The following is a 22,188-nucleotide window of genomic DNA, read 5'->3' as shown; positions in this document are numbered from 1 at the left end:
GACTGAGACTGCGACTGCGGCGTCGCGGTTGCTACAAGAGCAAGAGTGAAGCGCTGCCAAAGTGGGCGGCATGTGAAACTGACAACTGAATGTTGGTTGTGTCCGTGTGAGTTCGTATATATTTATGTGTGTGTGTGTGTGTGTAAGTGTGGAACTTGCTGCATTGCAAATGCAGTTGAAACCCGTTTCGGCCGCTTCGTCCCACTGTAATTTGCGACGCTGTTGACACAGGTAATCTAATAGGCAAAGCTACTTTGAAGCTGCGTTCCGACACCTCTCTTCCCCTCTCTCTATGTCTATTTTTCTACCTTCTTTCCTTTACCCTTCCAGCTGCCCTTCCAATTCCAGTCGCTATCACGAGCAACGAGATTTGTTTTTAAAATATCAAAAAACCAAATCGCAATATTTATTTATTGATTTTGCAAATGGAACTTGAGATGTCACACTGTACGTGCCTGTTTGTGTGCGTGTGTCTGCGTGTGTGTGTGTGAAGTACTTGTATTAGACGCTCTGCTGAATCAGCGAAAGTTATGCTTAAAGCTTTCCACATAAAAGTTGCTACCTCGGTCAAACTATTAGCAAAGTTATTTGTCCGCAACGCTGGCGAGCAACCGCAGCAGCTACAACTACAAAGGCAGATAGACAGACTCACGCACACACTCGCACTTGCACTCGCACACACACAGACAGACACACGCATTGCAATTAACTTTGCGGTCACCAGCCACCCAAGCCACCCACTAGCCAAAGCCTTTGTGCGAAAGCCTATGCGAATGGCGGCAAACGAAGAAGAAGAACAAGCAGAAAGAGAAGAAGCAACAGAAGCAGCAGCAGCAGCAACTATAGCGGTGCCTTTACTACTTTGGTTGTTGTTGTTGTTGTTGTTGTTGTTGTTGTTGTTGTTGCCATTGCTGCGGTTGCAATTGCAGTTTTGCCGTTGCAGTTTCCTGATGACGATTAAAGGGCAAACGACAAAAGCTGCTGCAAATTTTCAACACCTTTAAGCACATCAACGACCTCAATAAAATGCAAGCATAATGAAACATTTAATTAATGAATAAATTGCAATTCAAGAAACTTTTAATCTTGACTTATAATATTTATAATTGAAATATACATAAGACTTTTCCTTTTTTTGAAATGAGAATGTAATGCATTTAATAAATAGTTAACTAGATAAGATGAAGCCAATAGAATATTATACTCGTTATACTTGTAAATTTGATTGCCATTGTCTCATTATTTACTTAAAAAAAAAAAAACAAAAAGAACACAAAACCAATTGATCTATTGTTTCAGCGTATAGTTGAGTTTGTAAGCAGATTAATTAAATTAGAGTTGTTAAATTGATTATTGTTCGATGTCGAGTTGTGCTTTGGCTGCCAAGACACCTTTGTAAAGGTGTCTGTGTGTGTATGTGTGTGTGACCAACATGATGGCATCGCCATAAACAGACACATATACACACACACGCATGCCTGTGTATGTGTGAGCATAGTACAAACTGTAGTTCCAGTTGCAAAGCTTTGCGTTTCGTTCGCTGTAAATGCAGTTGGTTTGAATGGGTGTCAGTCTGTAACTAGCACAATGATATTGATGCGACCTGCAGGGACAGCAACATCAACAAAAACACCAACAACAACGAGCAGCATCGGCGACAGCGACGTCAGAGTCAGAGAGTCAGATGCTGTGACTGCAGCCAGCTGCATTCTCGTCTCTCGTTGTCTGCCATATTGAAACTGGAATTTCAATCCGGTTGCCTTTTATCCTCTTCTCTTTGGCGCTCTCTCTCTCTCTCTCTCTCTTTCTCTCCGTCAGTATCTGTCTGTCCTGGGCAACGTTGCTTTGGCAAATTTTGTTGTATGCTGTTTATTAAATGTCATTAAAGTCATTTCTTCTTTTGCCTTTTGCTCTTTGGCGCCAGCCACCCATGCACTATCATCTTTGTGCGAGAGAGGGAGCGAGAGAGAGAGACACAGCATGGGTGGTGAAGAGCGAATAAGAGAGTATATTGCTGGTATTGTCAGCACTCCGCACTCAACACTCTGTTCAAATGTCAAAAGGTACAGCACAAGAGGAGCACAATAATAATAACATAGAGCGCAATCAGCAAATTGCATTAAATGACTTTGTGTTGCTATTTGATTGTTGCTGGAGTAGCAGCAACAGCGGCAGCAGCAACAACAACAACAACAACACAGCATAGCATAGAACTGTAGTAAGGCGTGGGAGCGGGAGGGGGGCGATGCATGTGCAAAACTAAGAGCAGCCAAACCCTCTTTCTCTCTTGCACACCCTTTCCCTGTCTGCCTAATGTGTAGCTGGTGTGTCTGTCACGCTCTTTGTCACATGACTGCAATGGACTTGCACTTGGTGTTGGTGTTGTTCTTGCTTTTGCTGTTCTTGCTTTTGCGTGTTGTTCTTCTTATTATTGTTGTTGTTGTTGCTGCTGGTGATCAACTGGATATGCGATTATGACGAGAATTCAAATTGAAATTCAAATCAGGCGTTTAGCGCATGATTGTCTCACCAGCAACAAAAATTGTATGCGAGTGTTGCTATGAATAAACAAAATGTACATATGTATGTACATACTTACATACACAGAAAAAAGTACTTAACAAATCAAGTATTTTCGGTTTGAATTTACAACTATGCAATCAGGATAAAGTTGTTAAATTAATCAAGTATTTTCGTATTTGAATTAAATGAATCCGGGATTATCAAGATATTGACACCGCCACTTCACTAATTCAGAGTATACATATATCCCGGATTTTGTTTTCTGTGTACAAACGTACATGAATATATTCATACGTACATATACATACATATGTATGTACATATATAATATAATGCTCTGTTTTAGAGATCCACTTAAAGCAATTTGATCTGAGCATAAAGTTGTTGCCCCTGACTGTCATCAGTTAGTTGTATCGCAGTATCTCTCTCTCTACATCTCTACATCTCCCTCCCACCCCCTTTGCCTGCATCAAGGGCGCGAACACAAATCTGTGGCGCACATTAAACGTTTCACTTAATTAAAATCAACGGCTACAACTACAACAACCACAACAGCTACAAGAGCAAGCAAACCAAAAAGCAACGGCAGCTGCAAAACGACGCCCCCGTATTACACGCACACACACACACACATACACCGTTTGCTTTGTCGTGTGTCTGGACGCTAATAGCTCGATACACAAACATACATACGTACAATATGTACGTACATGTGTATTGTAACAACACAAAACAGCTACAACTACAACGACAACTACAACCGCCGAAGACGTGCCGAGAGCCTCTCTGTGTGACTAACGACTTGAAATTGCGCTTATTAAGACTTCCTGATTCATAATTTCAGGCGGCGTCCAGCAACAACAACTAGTACCAAAGAACGAAACGAAACGAAACGACAACAACAACAACGTCGAAAAAATAGCTTTAAAAGGCAACAACAAAAATCATTACAAAAGTAGCAACAACAACTAGCAAGCACTTTTGCCTTCGTCTTTCCTTCTTCTTCAACTACTTCTACGACTATGCGTATGTGTGCAAGTAGTGCGGGCGTGAGTCTGCTTATGGGTGTGTGAGCAGTGCGGCCATATGTCTGTGCTTTCAGTGCTCTTGCACTCACGCCAAGGTATCATCAATTGGTCATCAGCTTTATCCTGACAAGAACACACACACAATTAGTTCAGTATACGAGTAATTTGGCGCTGCAAAAAAAAAGTAGAAGAGCATTTGTTCGTCGGCTCGTTTGTAGCGCACACGTGTAAGTATGTATTTCAATTTTTCGTCATAATTTTTGTGTAATTTTATTTGCGTCTTTCTTTTTTTGTTTGAGTTTTTGTGTTTTTGTGTTTTTTTTTTTGGTTGTTGTTGCTTTCTCTGTGGCGTGCTTCCTCCCCGCGCACTCCGCTTTCATTTTGTTTTGTTGTAGTTGTTTTTTTGCCTTTCCACTTTTCATCATAATTTTGCGCCCGCAACAAAAACTTTTTGTGGCTTAGGCGTTGGCCCCTCTCTCCTAGGTCGCCCCTATCTGCGCAGCATCCCTGTCTCTTTCTCTCTCTATCTGGCACTCCTCATTACACGAGTATTTCTCCCACTGTCTTTTTATCTACATACGTACATACATATGTATGTGAGTCTGTGAAATGTTGGTCATGCTGCGGGCAAATTATAATGGCATGGAAGGCAGCGCTCAGATTTTCAAGTGACACCACACATAGACAGTCACACACACACACACTCGCGCTTCTAAAATTTTGACAGTCCTCACTTTGGCCTAATTCTTGGCACAGGAACGATTAAAATGTCCTCCAGACAAAATGTTCCGCTATCTCAAGAGAGCTAAGCAAAGAAGAATATATGGTAAATATATTTTTCAAATGTTTCCAAAAAAAAAAATGATGACAATATTTTCACAAATTTTGATGAGTTATGAAAACCGTTGCTCATTAGTCGAAAGATTTTAAAACAAACTCAGAAAGTTCAATACGAAAAAAATGGAATAATAGAAATATGCAATGTTCATATTCAATAATTATATCAGAACCAAATGAAGGCCTGCAAATTATTCGAAAGAGTCTGAGTCTAATGACAATATTTCATGAATTTTATGACAATACTGAACGTTAACAAGATATTTGATATTTCCACGGATTTCGAATAAAGTTTTTTCTCTTGCCCCCATATCGAAAGCCATTGCTCATTAGTCGTGGAAAAATTCTCGAATAAATATAAAAAAATATATAAAACTGCAACTGAATGAGTGCAAAATACAATATAATTGAAATATGGAGTCTTTTTCCAAATTCATTAGGAAAAAATCCAGAATCTTCATACTGTTGTAAAATTTGATCCTTGGCAAAGTAAATTACAATGAAAATGTTATATTCAAGTGCTGTTAATATTAATATGATAAACATGTTTCAAATAAGGGGCGAAGCAAAGGGCAATATTTGTTTTTTTGTTGGGGAGAAAATAATTGAAAGATGAAGAAGAAGAAGAAGAAGAAGCACTAACCTGTTGGACTCTGTCGGAGGCGCGCGACTTGCGCTGCTGTCGCTGGGGTCAGGAAGCAATTCAGATTGTTTAGGGCCACGATGGCCAGTAAAAGGACGGCGATTGTGCTCATTTTGGAGCTGCTGCTGCTAAAGCTGGGGATGATGCTCCAATGTTTGCTGTGAATATGTTGTTGTTGTTGTTGTTGTTGCTGTGTTTTTGTTGTTTTACTCGATGTGGTTGTCGCTTTGTTGCTTCTGTTTGTTCTCGTCGTCGTCGTCGTCGTTGTTGTTGTTGCTGTTGTTGTTCTCGCGGATGCAGCGGCTGTGGCTGCTGCTGATGATGTGGCTGGTGAGGCTAATATCGAAGCGGCTGACGATGGCGACGGTGGCGGCCATCGGAAACGCATCTTGGCATTGTTAGGAGGTTTGCGGCCGCATTCGAATCCAATGCCCACGGGCCTCGGACTCATTTTGGGCGACTACTGTCTTTGGCCACTTGTCAGTTGTCTTCTTTCTTTTCTTGCTTTCTTTTTTGGTCGTTTTGCTTTTGATTTCGTTTTGTTTGTTTTGTGTTGTATTAGTTTGTTTGCTTTGTATTGCAAATCTTGTCCTGCGACACACGCACTTTGCTTTTGTGCCTCACTCACGTTTTCTATAAAATTGATTGGAAATTGAATTGAAATCGAAATTGAAATTGAATTGAAGAACACCCCGAACAACAATTATGAGAATATCAATTAACGATATTCAAATATTGTTGATTTATTTTGCAACGAAAATCGCATTTTACGCTGGTTAATCAGTTTTTTTTTTTTGTTTTAATTTTGTGTTGCCGGATATCGATAGCGAGTTATTAATATTTATGATGCCCTCACACTTCAACCAAGGGCTGACTCTTCACTCTCTCTCTCCCTCTCTCTCTCTCTCCCTCCATTCACAGCTTGTCCTCTCGCTCTCTGTCGTTCTCTTTCTCGCACTCTCCTTGGTCGTCGTTTTTAACACTTTTTACAATAATTGAAAAACTTTTTGCCGCTTTATGTGAACTTTTGCCGTCGTCGTCGTCGCCTTTTGCGATGCGGACGGCGATGTCGTCAACTTTTTTATCAGCACTCAAAAATTAAAATTAATATTGCACTTTATATACATATACTACATACATATGTATTTGTGTGCACGAGTATGTGTGCACAAACAACAAGAAAAAAAGAATACAGAGAGAGGCGAGAAGAATATTGTGCGCTTCCTTGTGCTTCACGATTTCCATTACAATTTCAAGTTTGTCCACACACAAATGCTGCAATGAAAAAAAGATTAAAATGCATATTTAATTCAGGCTCTGGCATTAAATGAAATGTAATTATTTTAAGCGCACAAAACTATGCTACAGTTCTGGTTCTTAATATGAAATCTGTCATGTGTAATTTCACAATTACTTTTATGCAATCCAAATTACAACTTAAGCTTCACTTAATCTACTTCAAATTCAAAAAGATATTTACTTGGGGGAATTTCTTTCATGTACCATCCATAATTGCAAATTCGATATTATAAAGAAAGAAAAGAAGAGCACAAATTGAATTTAAGACTGCTAAGACTAATTATGGACAACAGTCTTAGAAAGTGTATTTTAGAAGCGTCTGTTTCTGAACAACGGAAATCTGCTGGTATTTGTCGTGTGTGTTGCTTTAGTGCTGGTCTCGGCCATTATTTCAGCATTAGGGCTAATACAATGGCCAATAATAAATGACGTATTTATTTAACAAAAGCAGCTCGCTTAGGAATTACAGCAACAAACTGCGAGGCGGAATGAAATAGAATAGAACATTGTGAAGATTACATTAAATTAAAGCACAAATGAAATGCATGAGTGGAGCAAAGAGAAGACGAGGAGGGGCGTGAGAGAGAGAGAGAGAGAGAGAGAGAGAAGGCGAAAGCAGCAGAGAAAAAAAATAATGTATTAAAAAAATGAGCTACAATAAAATACAATAGCTGGCAAAGATCATAATAAGTGGCAGCATATGATGAGTGCATGACAGAATAGCGCAACAACGGACGGTTGGAGAGGAGGAGGAGGAGGCGAGTGGGCGTGGCAATGGAATGGGTGGCATTAGGCGGCTTCCACAACACACGAACACACACACAGCCAAGTGGAAAATCAGCCTACAAAGAAGCCACAAAATGACAACCAAACGAAGACGAAGTGGAGAGCGTGGAGAGTGTGTGGAGCGTGTGGAGAGTGTGGAGCACGGAGAGTTGCGAGATAACACCAGCAGACGCAGCAACAACGACTGAAGTAGTAGGAGGAGGAATGAGAGACTGTGAAGAAGAAGGTGGTGGAGAGGGGGAAGCGGGGCGGCGGCCTACGGATGTCGACAACAAAAGAAATTGCTAATGTGCGCAAATAAAAATGGCACAAATAGACGCACACACACACGCACACACACACACGCAGCTCTCTGTCTTGCTTACAGCTACTTGTAATGCTATCTCGCTCGCGCTATCAGCTCTAGCTCAACTTAAAAGACAATTGAAATTGAAAATCTGTGAAACCTGTTTTCACACACACACACACACACACACACACACATACACACACGCATAAGCTCAGTGTCTAAGGCTCATCACGCACGCCAAGCGAAAAATTGCGATGCAAAAATATATATAGAAAAATAAAAAATGGAAAATGAAATCAAGAAAATCAAAGAGAGAAATATGTACGTATGCACGTATGTAGCTACAAAACAATGCAATACAATAAATCATACGTATATAGCAGATTTAAGTATATATCTCTCTCACTCTCTCTCTCTCTGAGTCCACTTGAAGTCGATTTTATTGCTTGGCTCATTAGGCATCAGCAGCAGTTGCTGCTTATTTATTGTGTTATTTTCATTTGCAAATCTCTCTAAACTGCTTATTGAAATTGTGCATATTACTCAACCTGACCTTATAAAACCTATAGAAACTTTACTTGACTTGACTTGATAACAATGAAATGTTGTTTTTTGTTTTTCAATGCTCTATTGTTGCTTTACGTAAGCATTAAGCTTTTTATTTTTATTATCGCATTATCTCATCATATTTATATACTTATTATTATTTTATTATATAGAAATCAGTAAATTTTTAAGTTTGCAAATACTGACTTACTTATACGTTTATAATATAATAATTTAATTTTGAATACAACTTTAGTTAATATTTAAGAAATTAACTCATTTTTAAAACCTATGTAAATAAAACAAAAACAAATAAAAGTCATAAATTATAGCAATACAATTCAAACATACAATGCAAACGAAAGAGAGAGATGGAAAGAGAAATGCAAGCTGTCCAAATAGTTTCCTATGCTGCGTCTTCTGTTTTGCATTTAGCGATCGATACAGCTCAGCATCAACTCTTTTTATACATAATCAACGTAGCAACTTCTTCCGCTAGACTAACTTGCATTTGCTTCTCTTTCTAAGACTTTCTGCCTTACTTTTACTTTGCCTAGTAGCAACTTCTTCCGTTAGACAAATCCTGCAACGTCATTTGCTTAGCTTGGCAGCAACTGCAACTGTTAGACACGATCAGCTAGCATTCTTTGCTGTTAAACATGTTCCATCTCCCTCTATCTGCTTTGCTAATATGCAGCTGCTTAGCAGCAACTTCTTCTGTTAATCAAAGCGAGCAAATTCTGCAGTTTAGTAGAAACTTCTTCTGTTAATGAGTCTATTAGAGCAACGTCTGTTAGACCTAATGTAAACTACGTAACATTGTCCTCTGCTAGACATTTGTATCTTTTTTTTCTATATACAAATGCGAGAGCATCTGCTTCATTTTTAACCATTAAACTAAGAACTGCATGCATTTAACTAACATCTTTTAATTAAAGTACTACTTTTTACAGTACTAAGCATATTTATATACAAAATTAGCAACCTATTCAAATATTGATTAAATAAATGTTTCATTTTTCCATTATTTTGGACAGATTAACTTGCAATTTTGTAGAGTTCTTTTAAGTACTTGTGCAATAACTGATTTTAAGTTTATATTCTATGCAAAACAAGTTCAGCTTAACAGCTGAAATTGATCGCTGAAGTTTTGCAAATACTTTAAACAATAATTTAAAACACTCTTAACGATAAGCTACAAAAAGAATCAGTTCATCAGTTTTGGGCAACGCTGCTGAACTGAATTATTTCTCCTACTCATTCAAAATAGTCAAGCACAAAGTGTAAAAGTCCAAGCTGTACTTTGCCTACTATGTACTTTGAAGTGAAGGCCAGGACAATCGCACGTTTCAACCAAGTCATTGTCATGGTTCGCATAAGACAGACGCAAAGCGTTACCGCAAAAGCCCAGAGATAGGAGGGAGGGAAGCAGAGGAGCAGAAAATGTGGCGCACCTGTCCATTTTCATTAAAGGGGCCGTTGGAAATTGGAAGCGCCATTTTGGACGTCATCATAACTTGAAATTGAAATGTGCAATCGGTGATGAGGCGAGAGCGAGGGCGAGAACAAGGACGAAGAAGGAAACCAAGAGAGAGACCAGCAAGCCAATCACGCACCAATCTGCATGTCCAACCATCGTCCTGTCGTTCCTCTGTGTGTGTGTGTGTGTGTGCGTGTGCTTCTCCTGCTCAATTTTATCCCCCCTTGAAAATCATTTTGAGCTGGATTTATTGCGCGCCTCTCAAAGCCGCGCTAATGTGCGCGCTGAAAAGCAAAAGGGAAAGTACGCGTATCTAAGACGAGAGAGATTGCTGGCTGCGAGGATTGCGCAGCTTGCGGCTGGCAATGCCAGCATTACAGGACTAAAGCAATGGATCGAGAGTGGGGGGGAAACAACCAAAAAAAAACAGCAGAAGAAAAACACCACCCAAAGTGTCGGCCAATTTAGCACGCCGCCGTTGACGGCATCAGGTGCGCATTATGTCAGACTGAGAATTATGATAAGCAAAAAGAAAAAAAATCAAAATAATAACATAAAATATACACTTAAAAGTATGAAATTTGAATTTGCGGCACCTTGACGCAAGCAAGCAAACCAAAAAAAAAAAGAAACAAGTATTTATAGGAAATTTGAAAATCGACAAAAAAAAAAGAAATGCGTAAAATGTTGATAAAACGCAAATGATTTTAAAGAGCAAAGAGCGAAAATTCTATGCATAACTTTTGATGTCGATTGCGTTGAACATTGTCCATCGAAATTTTATGTGGAATGAGCAAAATGTTTCGATATTACAAGCAACAAATGTTTGCAATTAGTTTGTAGTTGGCAAACAACAAATTTATTGTTGTTTAGTTTGAGGTTTGTACACGAAATTTCATTTAGTTTAAATTTAAGTGCAATACAAAAATAAAAGTAAATCAAATTTAAGAAAATATGCATTTCATTTTTTCCTACTCAGTTTAAGTTTAAAAATCGTTTTACGAAATATTTGGAAATGCATAAAATGCTAAAATTAAGAGCCAAATATGTTTTTACTCTTTGTATTTATTTTTAGTTATAGTGCACGAAGTTATCAAAAGAAATGTTTCTTTTTTTCTTTTCATTATGTATGTACTATAAATAGAATAATCTAGTTAAAGATAGATATTTTAAGTTGAGGAATTGATTCACTAGAGCCAATTACGTTAAGGAGATTATGGTAATTCCCACTCAGAATACGGAAGGGATTATGTGAAGCATAGTTAATAGTTTTACGTAGAATAAGACGAGGAAGAGAATTTCAAATGATCTTGAACGGAACAGCAAAACTAATTTGCCTCCGAGGAATCTATTTCATCATAAATTTGTCTTTCAACACTCTGCATGGTTTTACAATCAGTCTCTCACTGAGGAAGGTTTAGTAATAAAAGTGAATGGTAAGGTGGTCATCTAATGTAAGGCAAGAGCAAAAATCATAAATGGTTTCTCAACTGATTTTATCCTGTCTTGATAAGCCCTTTACTGGAGATTCCGGCCAAAAGAGAGAGATGTACAAAGTTTTAGTGATGATGGGATAATGTGTTTATCGAATTTTAATTTTGCATCAAGCAAAATACCGAAGTCATTCACGGGCTTTATTCGCTTTGCTCTTTCAATCATTTTATTATTACAATTAATTTAAGAAAATAAATTTAGTCTCCAGTCTTTGTTATTAAGTTGCTCAAACATTTAACGGGGTGAAAAAGTCTTGCATAATTTTTATCTAAATCCTGAATAAGTTTTGTTATTTGAAAAGAAATACTTTTTTGTAATTTCTATACTTATAATTGATGTATAAAGTATTAAAAAAGTATTTATTGCAAATATAATAATCCATTTAAAGAATGCTCCTAATTTATTGTATTTGTTTCCGCATGGAAACTGATTGTGCTACTTGAGAGTCGAGCTTCAGTTTGGTCGCAATTTTCTTTTTGTTACACTCTTCTTTTTGCTGTGTACTTAGTATGTTTTACTAGCCACACACTTAGTACTACTTATATACTAACTATGTATGTGTGTGTGTGTGTGTATGTGTGTGTGTGTGTGTGTGTGTGCTTTGCGGTACGGTTTATTTGTTGAGGCGACCTGCTGAGGTCGCCAAGTTTGCCATTAGCCAACTTGTCATTGCCAAGTTGCTTGGCCAGCTGGCCAGACTAGTCAGCACAATTTCAGAACAAGAAGAAGAAGCAGAAGAAGAAGAAGAAGAAGTAGATGAAGAAGAAGATGAAGAACAAAAAGAAGAAGAAGCAGCGAGAATCTTCGGCTTTTTTCCCCCATTTCTTTCATTTGCTTTGATGTGCTTTCATTTGCGTGCGACAAATTGTGCTAAAAATTCACTGCGAAAAACTTTACGAAAAAAAAAGCGAAATATAGGTAAAAAGCAACCACGCTTAACTTTACACTATGCGGCGTTTGGTGTCGCAATGTCGCAATGTCGCGATGTCGCGTTGTTGCTTTTGTCGCAATGTCGCGTTGTCGCCTCACTGCAGTTGGCTTTTGGAGTGTTTGCGCGATTCTTTGAGCTTTTTCTTTGCTATCTTTGCTGCTTCTTCTTTTGTCCGCCTAGTGCGGTCATGTGAGTCTCTTCCTCTTTCCCTCTCTCTGCCTGTCTGTCTGTCTGTCTTTTTCTTCTTTCTTATTTGGGTTAAATACTCGCCACAACCACAACAACAATTTTGCACTATGTAATGAGGGCCCCGAAAAATGTGTTAATGGGTGAAGTTTATATGATTTTTACTTTACGCAGCATTTTACTTTATTTTATATTTGCTTTTCTGTTCTTTTCTTTCTTTGCGCTTCATTATTTATGCATTTTACTGCATTTGCTGCAAGTTTCCTACAATTTTTTTGGTCAACACAGCAATGGAAAAAGCGAAAGAGAAGTCTGATTTTATTATTGAGTGCCAGAAAAATTCAAATTGTAAAATCATGATAATAGAAAACTCCATTCATATGTGTGTAAAGAACATTTACTTTAAAAGCGCCAAGCGTTCTCTAATTTGTATTCCATTGGGCAACATTCATGGCCAAATGTGAGCTGATATTTTATAAAGACCAAAAAAAAAAAACGAAAACGAAAAGGGAAAGAAGAAAAGAAATCAAATAGACTTGGGAAGAACAAAAGACGAACATCATAAATCAATTGGGGTAACATTTTCATTTATTTATTTATTACATTTGCCAAACGCAGCAAATCACATTACTCCAACAGGTACAATCGAACCGAATCGAACTGAACCGAACCGTACTGAACTGAACTGAACGGGACACTCCGAAACCTTCTTCTATGTAGACCCCTTTATTTTGTTGTTGTTGTTGTTGTTGTTGTTGTCTTGCTTAGGCCAATCGAAGAGCGAATAGTGATATGGGTAACACGGAAATTTCGGATACGGATACTGATACTGATATCGATACTGATACGTACAGACGGACAGACAGACGGACGGACAGACGGACGGATATGCGGACAGACGGACAGACAGAGTGTGCGAATCCGAAGTGCTCTCAGTTCGTTCGACTGTGCGACAATGGGCCAAACATTTTTATTGTGTTTCATCTTTTTTCCCTCTCCCTATCATCTCTCCACTCCTCTCCGCTCCTTTTCCACTCCTTCGCTCTCCTTCCGCTTCGTTTGTTGTTGCTGCGTTGTTATATATGTATGTACTTATATTTGTTGCAGGTGTTTGTATGCCGCTTTACGGCTTCGATTTCAATTTTCGAGCCCCGGGCAGCCAACGGCGCCGAAATCCTTTCTTTTTTTTTTTTTTTTTTGTTTTGTTTTTTTTCTCTGCTTTTTTGGTACCCCTTTGACACTGCCGTTTTTCTATACCTTGACAGCAACTACAATAAAAGGGTACATGCCTTTCTCTCAAAGCTAATAAACTATATTAGGTACTTTGATTTCATTTCCAAAATACAATTTATTTTACTATTCCCAGAAAGTATACAAAATTTAAATTCATTTAATTACAAATAATGTGAATAATGATGAATCAAATTGTGTTAAAGAATATCAAGAAGTTGTTTTGGAAGCTGTGTTTATTATTTCCGAAAGTATTTTCGGTGAAATAACTTAACTTAATAACTTTTTAGAAAAATATCAATTTATAAAACTAAACAAGAACAAATATGAAAAATAGTTAGCCATTTAAAAAACCTCTTCTCATTTAGTGTTTTTGTGAGATATATTTTGAAAAAAAGTTTGCTGAGAAATAATGCAACAAATTTTTATAACAAAACAAATATATAGTAATATATTTTCGACAATTTAAAGATGCAGTTTAACAAACATTATTTGAAGAAGATAAAATATTGGAAACATTAATATGAAGATCAAATTTCAGAAAAATAAATAATATTGAAACGAAACGAAATCAAATATGAATTATTATTATCCATTAAAAATGTATATTTTTATTAAGTTGAAAAGCTTGCTGAGAAATAATGCAACAAAGTGATGGGAAAAGTAGTTGTTTAATTGTGTGGTTAGGGTATTTGCTAGTCGACTAGCTGGCTGCTTTAGCTGCTCAGTTAGCTATGCACACATACGCACACACATTGTACACAGACGTGTGTCGTGTGTGTGTGTGTGTGTGTTTGAGTATTTAACTTGCCTTTGGAGCATTACAGAGAGAAATGTTCGAAACGAAATCTTCGATTTGTTCGTCACTGTTTGCCAGTTTCTTTGCTCTTATTGTTGTAGTTGATGTTGTTGTGGTTGTTGTTGTGGTTGTTGTACTTTTTGTTGTTATATGCAAAAACCTTTTGGGACTCTTCGGCACGATTATCCCTTTTTGTGCACTCAATTTGCTATGTGACTGGGGTTAAGTTCATCAGGTGCTCGCGCGGCCCTTTGAACTCTCTTTTGCCCACACACACTCGCACACCTGACCAGCGTGCTGACTGATGGAGTGACTGAATGACTGACTGACGGACTGACTGACGGAGTGATGGAATGCCTGATTGACTGATGAACTGATATAGCCTACCTCACTATACGAGGCAACCCTTTGAGCCGCTGCTGCTGCTGTTGCTGCTTTTTGGTATTTTTGCCATCAAATGCCTTTGAGCGCGTTTGCTTTGTGAGCTTGCCCCCTGTCGCTGCCCCTCAGTTTGTATATAGGCACTAGTATATATCGAACACACTTTGTATATACATATGTATATGGCATATGTCATGTGATATGTGACGTCGAGCTATAAATTAAAAGCCAGCCAAGGGAATGCACTGCGGCAAAAGAGCAACGCAGAGAGCGTGAGAGAGAGAGAGAAGTGGAAAAAGCATTTGATATGCTGCAGGAAATCGAAATAATAGATTCAAATGTTGAACAAAACGTGTGAAGAGCAGAGGACTGCAGAGGAGTGGTGAGGAGAGGGGGGAGAACGTATCGTCGTCGTCGTTGTTGTCGTCATCAACTGGGGACCGGAGGCAGTGGGTCAGACCATTAATCACAATCAAATCAGTGGAACAGCTAGCAGATTAGTCGATGCAAACGAAGAAGAAGAAGAAGAAGAAGAAGAAGCAGGAGAAGCAGTAGAAGAAAAAGAAGAAGGAGATGGTGGCAAAGCGAAATGCCAATAATAATAATAATAACAATAGTTTAAATGCCATTTAATGAATCGTCTTCTGTTGTTTTCTCTCTCTCTCTCTCTCTCTCTCTATGGAGAATGCGAAGCAGGATGTCAGGGAAATGAATTGCAAATGGAAATGGAAATGGAATATATGGGGAATTAAACACTACGATGGTTCGGGTGAAAGGTCATTGTCATCATTATTATTTTTTGGGCAGACACTTTGCTCCTAACAAGGAAGTTGCAATTATGCGGGCAACTGACAACACGGGGAGGGGGAAAAACACACTCAGTCAGCGAGAGAGAGAAAGAGAACGAGCTGCATCCGGAAAATTAGTGAGCGCACTGAGGAAAAACGCGTCAAAGTGAAAGCCAAGCCAAGCCAAGCAAATGATGAACTGATGGACTGACAGCAGCAACAGCTTCAATGAAGTGTTGCTGTCGTGGCTGACGACGTTGTTGTTGTCGGTTGTTGCTATCGTTGTTGTTGTTGTTGTTGTTGTTGTTGCTACTGACCGTTTGAGGTGCGACAGCGTGCACACACCCTGAAGGAATTGTCGAGACACAAAGCCGGAAAATTTACAGCACCAGTCGAAAGCGAGAGAGCAAGAGAGGAGAAAGAGATGCCTCCAAGTGGAACCAGCACTCCCCCTAAACAACACACACACACACACACACACATTCGCACACACACACATTCGCACACAAAGTGCTCACAAAGTGACCTTTACTCAGTTCCCTCACACCCAGATGGCGCTGCACAGGCGAGCCTGACCAATTAAAAGAGTCTTTCGTTGAAAGCAATCATCTAACATCACACAGAGACTCCCTCGATCTGCTTCGACATGTTAATCCATTGATAGCAAATCACAAAACACATTCGCAAGGCGAGCCACAATTAAGTGCTGTCAAATGGCAATCAGCTCAATAGCACCACTGTTCATAAGTGTTCACATGATATTCACAACGAATTCAAACACAAACTGACAGCACACTTTTAATATCTTAAGCTGACAGCTTAAATATTTCTAGTTTCACTACCGTGATTTATTTTATAAATACAAAACGGTTTTTTTTTATGATAATTCTAGTAAAGTTCCTAAAAGCATTTCAAATGCACTATAATTGTTAATACAAATTCTATAATATTCTATACCTAATGCCTTAATCTGAAAATTTTCTATATTTATTACATTTGTATAATTTATAAAAACAAAAAACTTCTTGCTTAAAGACAATTCTAGTGAAATTCATAAAAGCATTTTAAATTTCCTTTTTTTTATAATATTTTACCATAATTGTTAATGCAAAATTATAGAATATATTCTAAACCTAATATAAAACAAAGAAAAAAATGTTCATGACGATTTTGTTTAAAAAAAAAGCGACTAATTTATTTAAGAAGAACATTTTAGTAAAATTTTTAAAAACATTTCAAATTTCTGTTTGTTGCTTTTGCAAAAATGAACTTTAATTCCAACAATATGCTTTGAGAGTCCATATTTAAAATTAAATAATTTCTTATGGTGTCACACGAAAACTACAAAAAAAATATGTTTTAATCTGAAATATTTTTAATTTCATTACTATATTTATTTTATCTTAAAAATGTATTTTCAAAATTATAATATTCAACAACAAATAAAAGACTAATTTCCTTACTTTTAATGATAAATATTATTAGCAAATGAAATAACAATGCATGGAAATATTATTATATTTACTTTTTTTTTCTTCTGTTTATTTACAATCTATCTAATTGATAATAAGTAAATTTTATGGATTATATTTACTGTAATGATTTTTTGATGAAAGTTGTTTACTGCTTGAAATTATTATTAGTTTCTCTTCTATACAAATTAATGCAGATCAAATGTCAATAAGTATCGATAGTTTCATTCAATTCTTTTTGAAGTTAAAGTCTCCTTTTAAGTTCGACAAACTTTACAACAGGTAACTGAATGCAAACAACTTCATATAGTTTTAATACAACAATAAAACTCTGAATATGATTTTTAATCAATAAAATTATCAATTAATTTATTTTGAGAATATATAATATATATATATTTAAATTTGATTACAAATGAATGCAGAAGATCAAATAATTTATTTACGCTCTCAAGCGAATTAACTTGCTCAACAATTTCGACTAATAATTAATATGCCGAAAACATAGAAATAGTAAAGTAATAATTCAATCAGAGAAGAGAACGAAGCACACACACAAAGCCAAATGAATTGAATAGAACTGGAAATTTGTGAGCGACAGGCAGCTATCATTAATTCCACATAAACATGGCCAAAATGGGGCATTGAGTTTGTTGGCTTCACAAGGATGTTTTGTACCCTTCAATGTGCCCAAAAATAAACACACACAGAGAAAGAGAAAGATAGAGAAAGAGAGAGGGAGAGAGCGAGAGAGAGAGTTGTCGCAAAATCCAATCAAAAATGTGAAAATGCAACTGCAATGGAAGCGAAGTGAAGTTCGGCGAACGATTTGAAAAATGCGTACAAATGCAATTAGTAACGGTGGCTGCTCCTGCAGCTGTTTAATGCGATTTGATGGTCACATTGCCACGCCCCACGCCTCCCCACACACACGCACACACACACACACAGATACTAACATCAACGCCCACAGTCAAGTGATGGCGTCATGCGGCGCCGCATTCAATTAATCACGGCATTCCACTTAAAAAATAAAAACCACAAACGCAACAAAAAAAAAAAAAACAATAAATAAATTGATACTAAAAAACAGCGTAAAGCAAAAACAAAAATAACAGGAGAATTATAAAATGCGCAATAATAACACACAAATTTGTCCTCGCTAAATACGATCGTTTTCAATGGAGAGCTATCTAAGAGCATCGCAATTTATTATGAAAGTCGAAATTGCGATGCTCTAACTGACATTTTAAGCAGCTTAATTTAACTGCCAAACCTTATGCAATCAATAAAGTTTACTCTTTACAATAATTTAAATTAACTGTGAAATATTGAAATATTAAAAATGGAAATATTCACTAAAATTGAATAGCTTTTTAATTTACTGTGAATTATGAATAATATTAAATTATAGAAAATATAATTCAATTTAACGAATCGAACATTTTTAAAAGCTTTATACCTTTTGTAAATTTGATGAGAAAAATGTGAGAAACATAAAAATATGTATTAAAAAATTCTTAGAATATTTTTAACTGTCATGAAAATTTCCAACTAAATACTAATATTATTTATATACATATATAATATTGTTATGTTTACTATTGTATATAAAATGAATATTTAGAAATGATTTTATATTTAGTATATTTTTTTAAATATGCCAAAAATGTTTTCTATTCTTGTTTATCTATTTCTTTTCTCATTTCAAATTAGTAACTAAGAAGAATATCGATTTAAATGTAATAAAGTCAGCACTAAAATTCACATTCTATTCAACTGTCGCGCTTAATGCAACACTTAGCTGACATGATCCAAACAAATGTGTAGAGCATGAAGCGAGTGAATAGCATCATCGAAGCCGTTCTAAGTCACGAGGAGTGAAGGTGAGAAAACATTTTCATAAATCGATATGCACACACACGATCGCGATCGTGCTGATTTCATACATTTCGCTTTTTCTGTTCTTGGTTTTTTTTCAGATATTTTTTGCATTTTTTCTTAATGATATTTCATACATTCATTATTTTGTTTATGTTGTTTTGCAATGCTTTTTAATTTGCACATTTCTATACCAATTTTTTTGGTTTTTTGTTATTTTTTGTTATACTATATTTAATAAAGCACAATTATTTTTGGTGTTTTTCCGCAATTGAAATTTTGTTGTAAATGAGAAAATGCTGGAATAATATTGCGAGCGACTAAATTTTTGCAGTGAGAACGTTCGGAGAACCCAAGTAAACATGCCACACAAAATTCGTGTTAATTTTATAATTTCCAGTCACGTTCGTTTATTTGCTTTGTCTTTTGTGTCTATGCCCAAAAGAGGGGAGCGATGAAAGTGGTGAGTAAAGTAATCATTGCAGAGTCTAGGCGCCGCAGGTCAAACAAAATAATAGTACTTCAAAATATTTTTGCTACCTGTTTGCTGTCTGTTAACTGTTTCCATGGGAAATTTGTCACAAAATATGCCAAATATTCTCAGCTGTGTGTTTTATTTATCTAAATAAACTATAAATGAATCACAGACATGAACAAAACAAAAAAAAATGTACAGCAAAATAAATATACATCTAAATAAATAGAATTTTATACTTAAATTTGAGCTCGCACTTCTTAAACTTTCAAGTCTTAACATGCTATATTTATTTGGGGATCTATTTCGATGACGTTTGCAAAACATTAAATACCCAAAAATAATATGACACGCTTCGCTGGCGAATAACATGAATAATTTATGCCAAAATCTGAACGAAAAACACCGGCAAAAGTTGAACAAGTTTAATACGTAATTATTACGCATAATTTGTGAACATCACCAAAAAAAAAAAAAACAAATGTTCTTTTCTAGAAATAGTTACGTAACAGAGAAATTTGTGTAATTCTAGATGGAATAGTAAAGTGCATAAAGTGCATAAAAGAAATGTGCAACAGGTTGTTGGTTGGCCTAGTTGGGTCTAAGATTTCAAATGGCCAAAATGAAATGCGAAGCCATGAAAATGTGTGAGTGAGTGAGTGAGCTTCTAAAAGATACTTTGCCCGTTGCAACACTTGACTAATATTATTATGATTATTATTATTATTATTATTATCATCACATATATGTATATGTATGTATGTATATGCGCTGTGTATTTGCCAAAGCAGTAAAGTTGGCGAAAAGTCTCGGCAGAAATAAGCATATAAAACGAGGCGACGCGTCGCAGCAAACGGGTCATTCACACTGCGTGAGGGGGAGGCAAGAGTGCGCGGCGTTAAGGGGATGGGGAGAAGAAGGGAACGAGGGCTAGTGTGTGTGGCCAACAGGCAAAAGCCAAGAGCCAACAGCCAAACGAGAAAGCAACAGGCAATGGCGACGGCGACAACTGGAACTGGCGAGCAAAAGTATCTTGAGCTGTATCTGTGAGATACTCGTATCTTTTGAATACATTAGCGGCAGCACCAACAAGTGCGACAGAGATACGGAGAGGTAGAAATGGGAGAGTGTGCGTGTGTGTGTGTATGAAGAGCTGAAATTGTGTAACGACAGCTTAGTAAGCAAAAATAAGGCGTCTCATTTGAGTCTCTCTCTCTCTCTCTCTCTTTCTCTGTCTTCCTCTCTGTCTGTTGCGTGGCGACAACGAAGCGGCTAACATTATGCCACATTATGTGGCCAGCGGATGAGTATTCGGTATTCACAGTATTCAGTATTCAGCATTCAGTATTCAGTGTCTGTTGAGTACTTTTATTTCTGTACTCTCTCCCGCTCTCTTCCCCTTCCCCTTCTCCCCTCTTGGTTGTCTGGTGCTTTCTTTTTGGACAGTTTAATGAACAGGAAACGGAAATCATTTTCACTCCCCAGCGTCGTCGTCATCGTCGCTTGCTTTATCAGCTTGCTTCCCTTCTCCCTTCTCCCGCTCCCATGCTGACTTTAGCTCTTTTACTTAAGCCAAAAGCTGGTTGCCAAGCAGAAAAAGATATGCGCAAAATTTATACCTCAACTTCTGATCCACGTCTTCAATATCTCTTTATGTTTACTTTACACCCCCCTCAACGAAACTTTAGAATTGTAATCAAATGCCACAAGAGCTCGCGGTTTATTTATTTATTTTACACTATATACGTATATTTACCATACGATTCAAACGGATTCTTTTATTACTTACACACATACACATGCATGCATTCTACACAGTCGAGAACTCGCATTTGAAAAGTTTTACAGTGTTTCGCTTGTAGCTGTTAGCGTCCTATCATTAATTAATTGCATTTGATTTCGGCAACGGATCTCCAAAAGAGCCAACTCAACAAAAAGTCATAAAAGCATGCATTTGAAAATGTGATGGACTTGCTTAATACTCTGCACGAAGAGGGAAACTGAGACCAGACATTTCTGATATCAACAAAAAAATCAATCTTTAATATGGTATAAAATTAGATTGCTAATACTACAGAATACCTAGCATTCGATAAACACTTAGTATTTTGGTATACACAAGAATATATAATATAGCAAAAAATCATAAAGTACACCAAATGTTTCACTTGATATTTTGGGATATTTGGTATGGTCAATAATAAATATTTGACCAAATTAATGTACTACAAAAATATACTTCGTATTTCGGTATATTTGGTATATCGTAGAATAAATAATATACCAAATTAATATACCGCAGAAATACTTAAGTATGCTGAATGCTACACTTGGTATAATTGTATATTTAGTATACCCAAGAATACATAATATAACAAATTAATATGCCGCAAAAAACCATAAAGTATACCAAATGTTTCACTTAATATTTTCGTATATTTGGTGTAATCAAAAATAAATAATATACCGAATTAATATACCACAAAAATACTAAAGTGTGCTGAATGTTACATTTGGTATATTTAGTATACCATAGAATACAAAATGTACTATATTCTATAATAAATAAATATATAAATAGCAATACTATAAAATTTGACAAAAATACTAAATAGTGAAATTATTCTAAATATTAAATTTGTATGTATATATTATAATATAATAAATACAACCTTTAAAACAAAATTGTGCCACTTTAAAATATAATAAATTACAAGACAAAACTATAGCATTATTATTTACAACGTTTCTAATGTTATTTATATATTAAATATTGTATTTCTCTGGCAACTTTGAAACGAAATTGCGCCTACATCAAATATAATAACATTTTCAACATATTTTTGTAAAAGTAAGTCAAGATTTATTCACTTGACAAACACGTCGAAAGCATTCTCTAGTTTATTCTGGCCCATTTAGGCAACGCCGGTGTTCACAGGGTATTTGAAACTATTTTGTACATCATAAAAGTTCGACGTAAAGCATTTTGTTTAGCGTTAATTTCATTTTGGGTACCGCGAGCGTTTACTGTGAATACTAAACTGACTATTAATGTGCACAGCCAGCGGCAACCGCGACAACAACAGCAGCAGCAACAACAACGAAAACGACAGCAACAAA

General features: G+C 36.5%; 1 protein-coding gene across 1 annotated transcript in view; it reads right to left on the bottom strand.

Annotated features, from left to right (window-relative positions):
- The window catches only part of LOC133848119 (low-density lipoprotein receptor-related protein 2), a 179,815-nt gene that overhangs the window by 140,784 nt on the left and 16,843 nt on the right, over positions 1 to 22,188 (bottom strand). Inside the window, 1 exon segment of the mRNA XM_062283515.1 lies at positions 5,032 to 5,664. Coding sequence (XP_062139499.1) covers positions 5,032 to 5,482 — 451 coding nt within the window. The 5' untranslated portion in view covers positions 5,483 to 5,664.

Source organism: Drosophila sulfurigaster, chromosome X, assembly GCF_023558435.1.
Source record: "Drosophila sulfurigaster albostrigata strain 15112-1811.04 chromosome X, ASM2355843v2, whole genome shotgun sequence".
In the NCBI taxonomy this organism is placed as follows: domain Eukaryota; kingdom Metazoa; phylum Arthropoda; class Insecta; order Diptera; family Drosophilidae; genus Drosophila; species Drosophila sulfurigaster.
The sequence above is the reverse complement of the archived record's forward strand: the minus strand, read 5'-3'. Positions and strand labels throughout refer to the sequence as shown.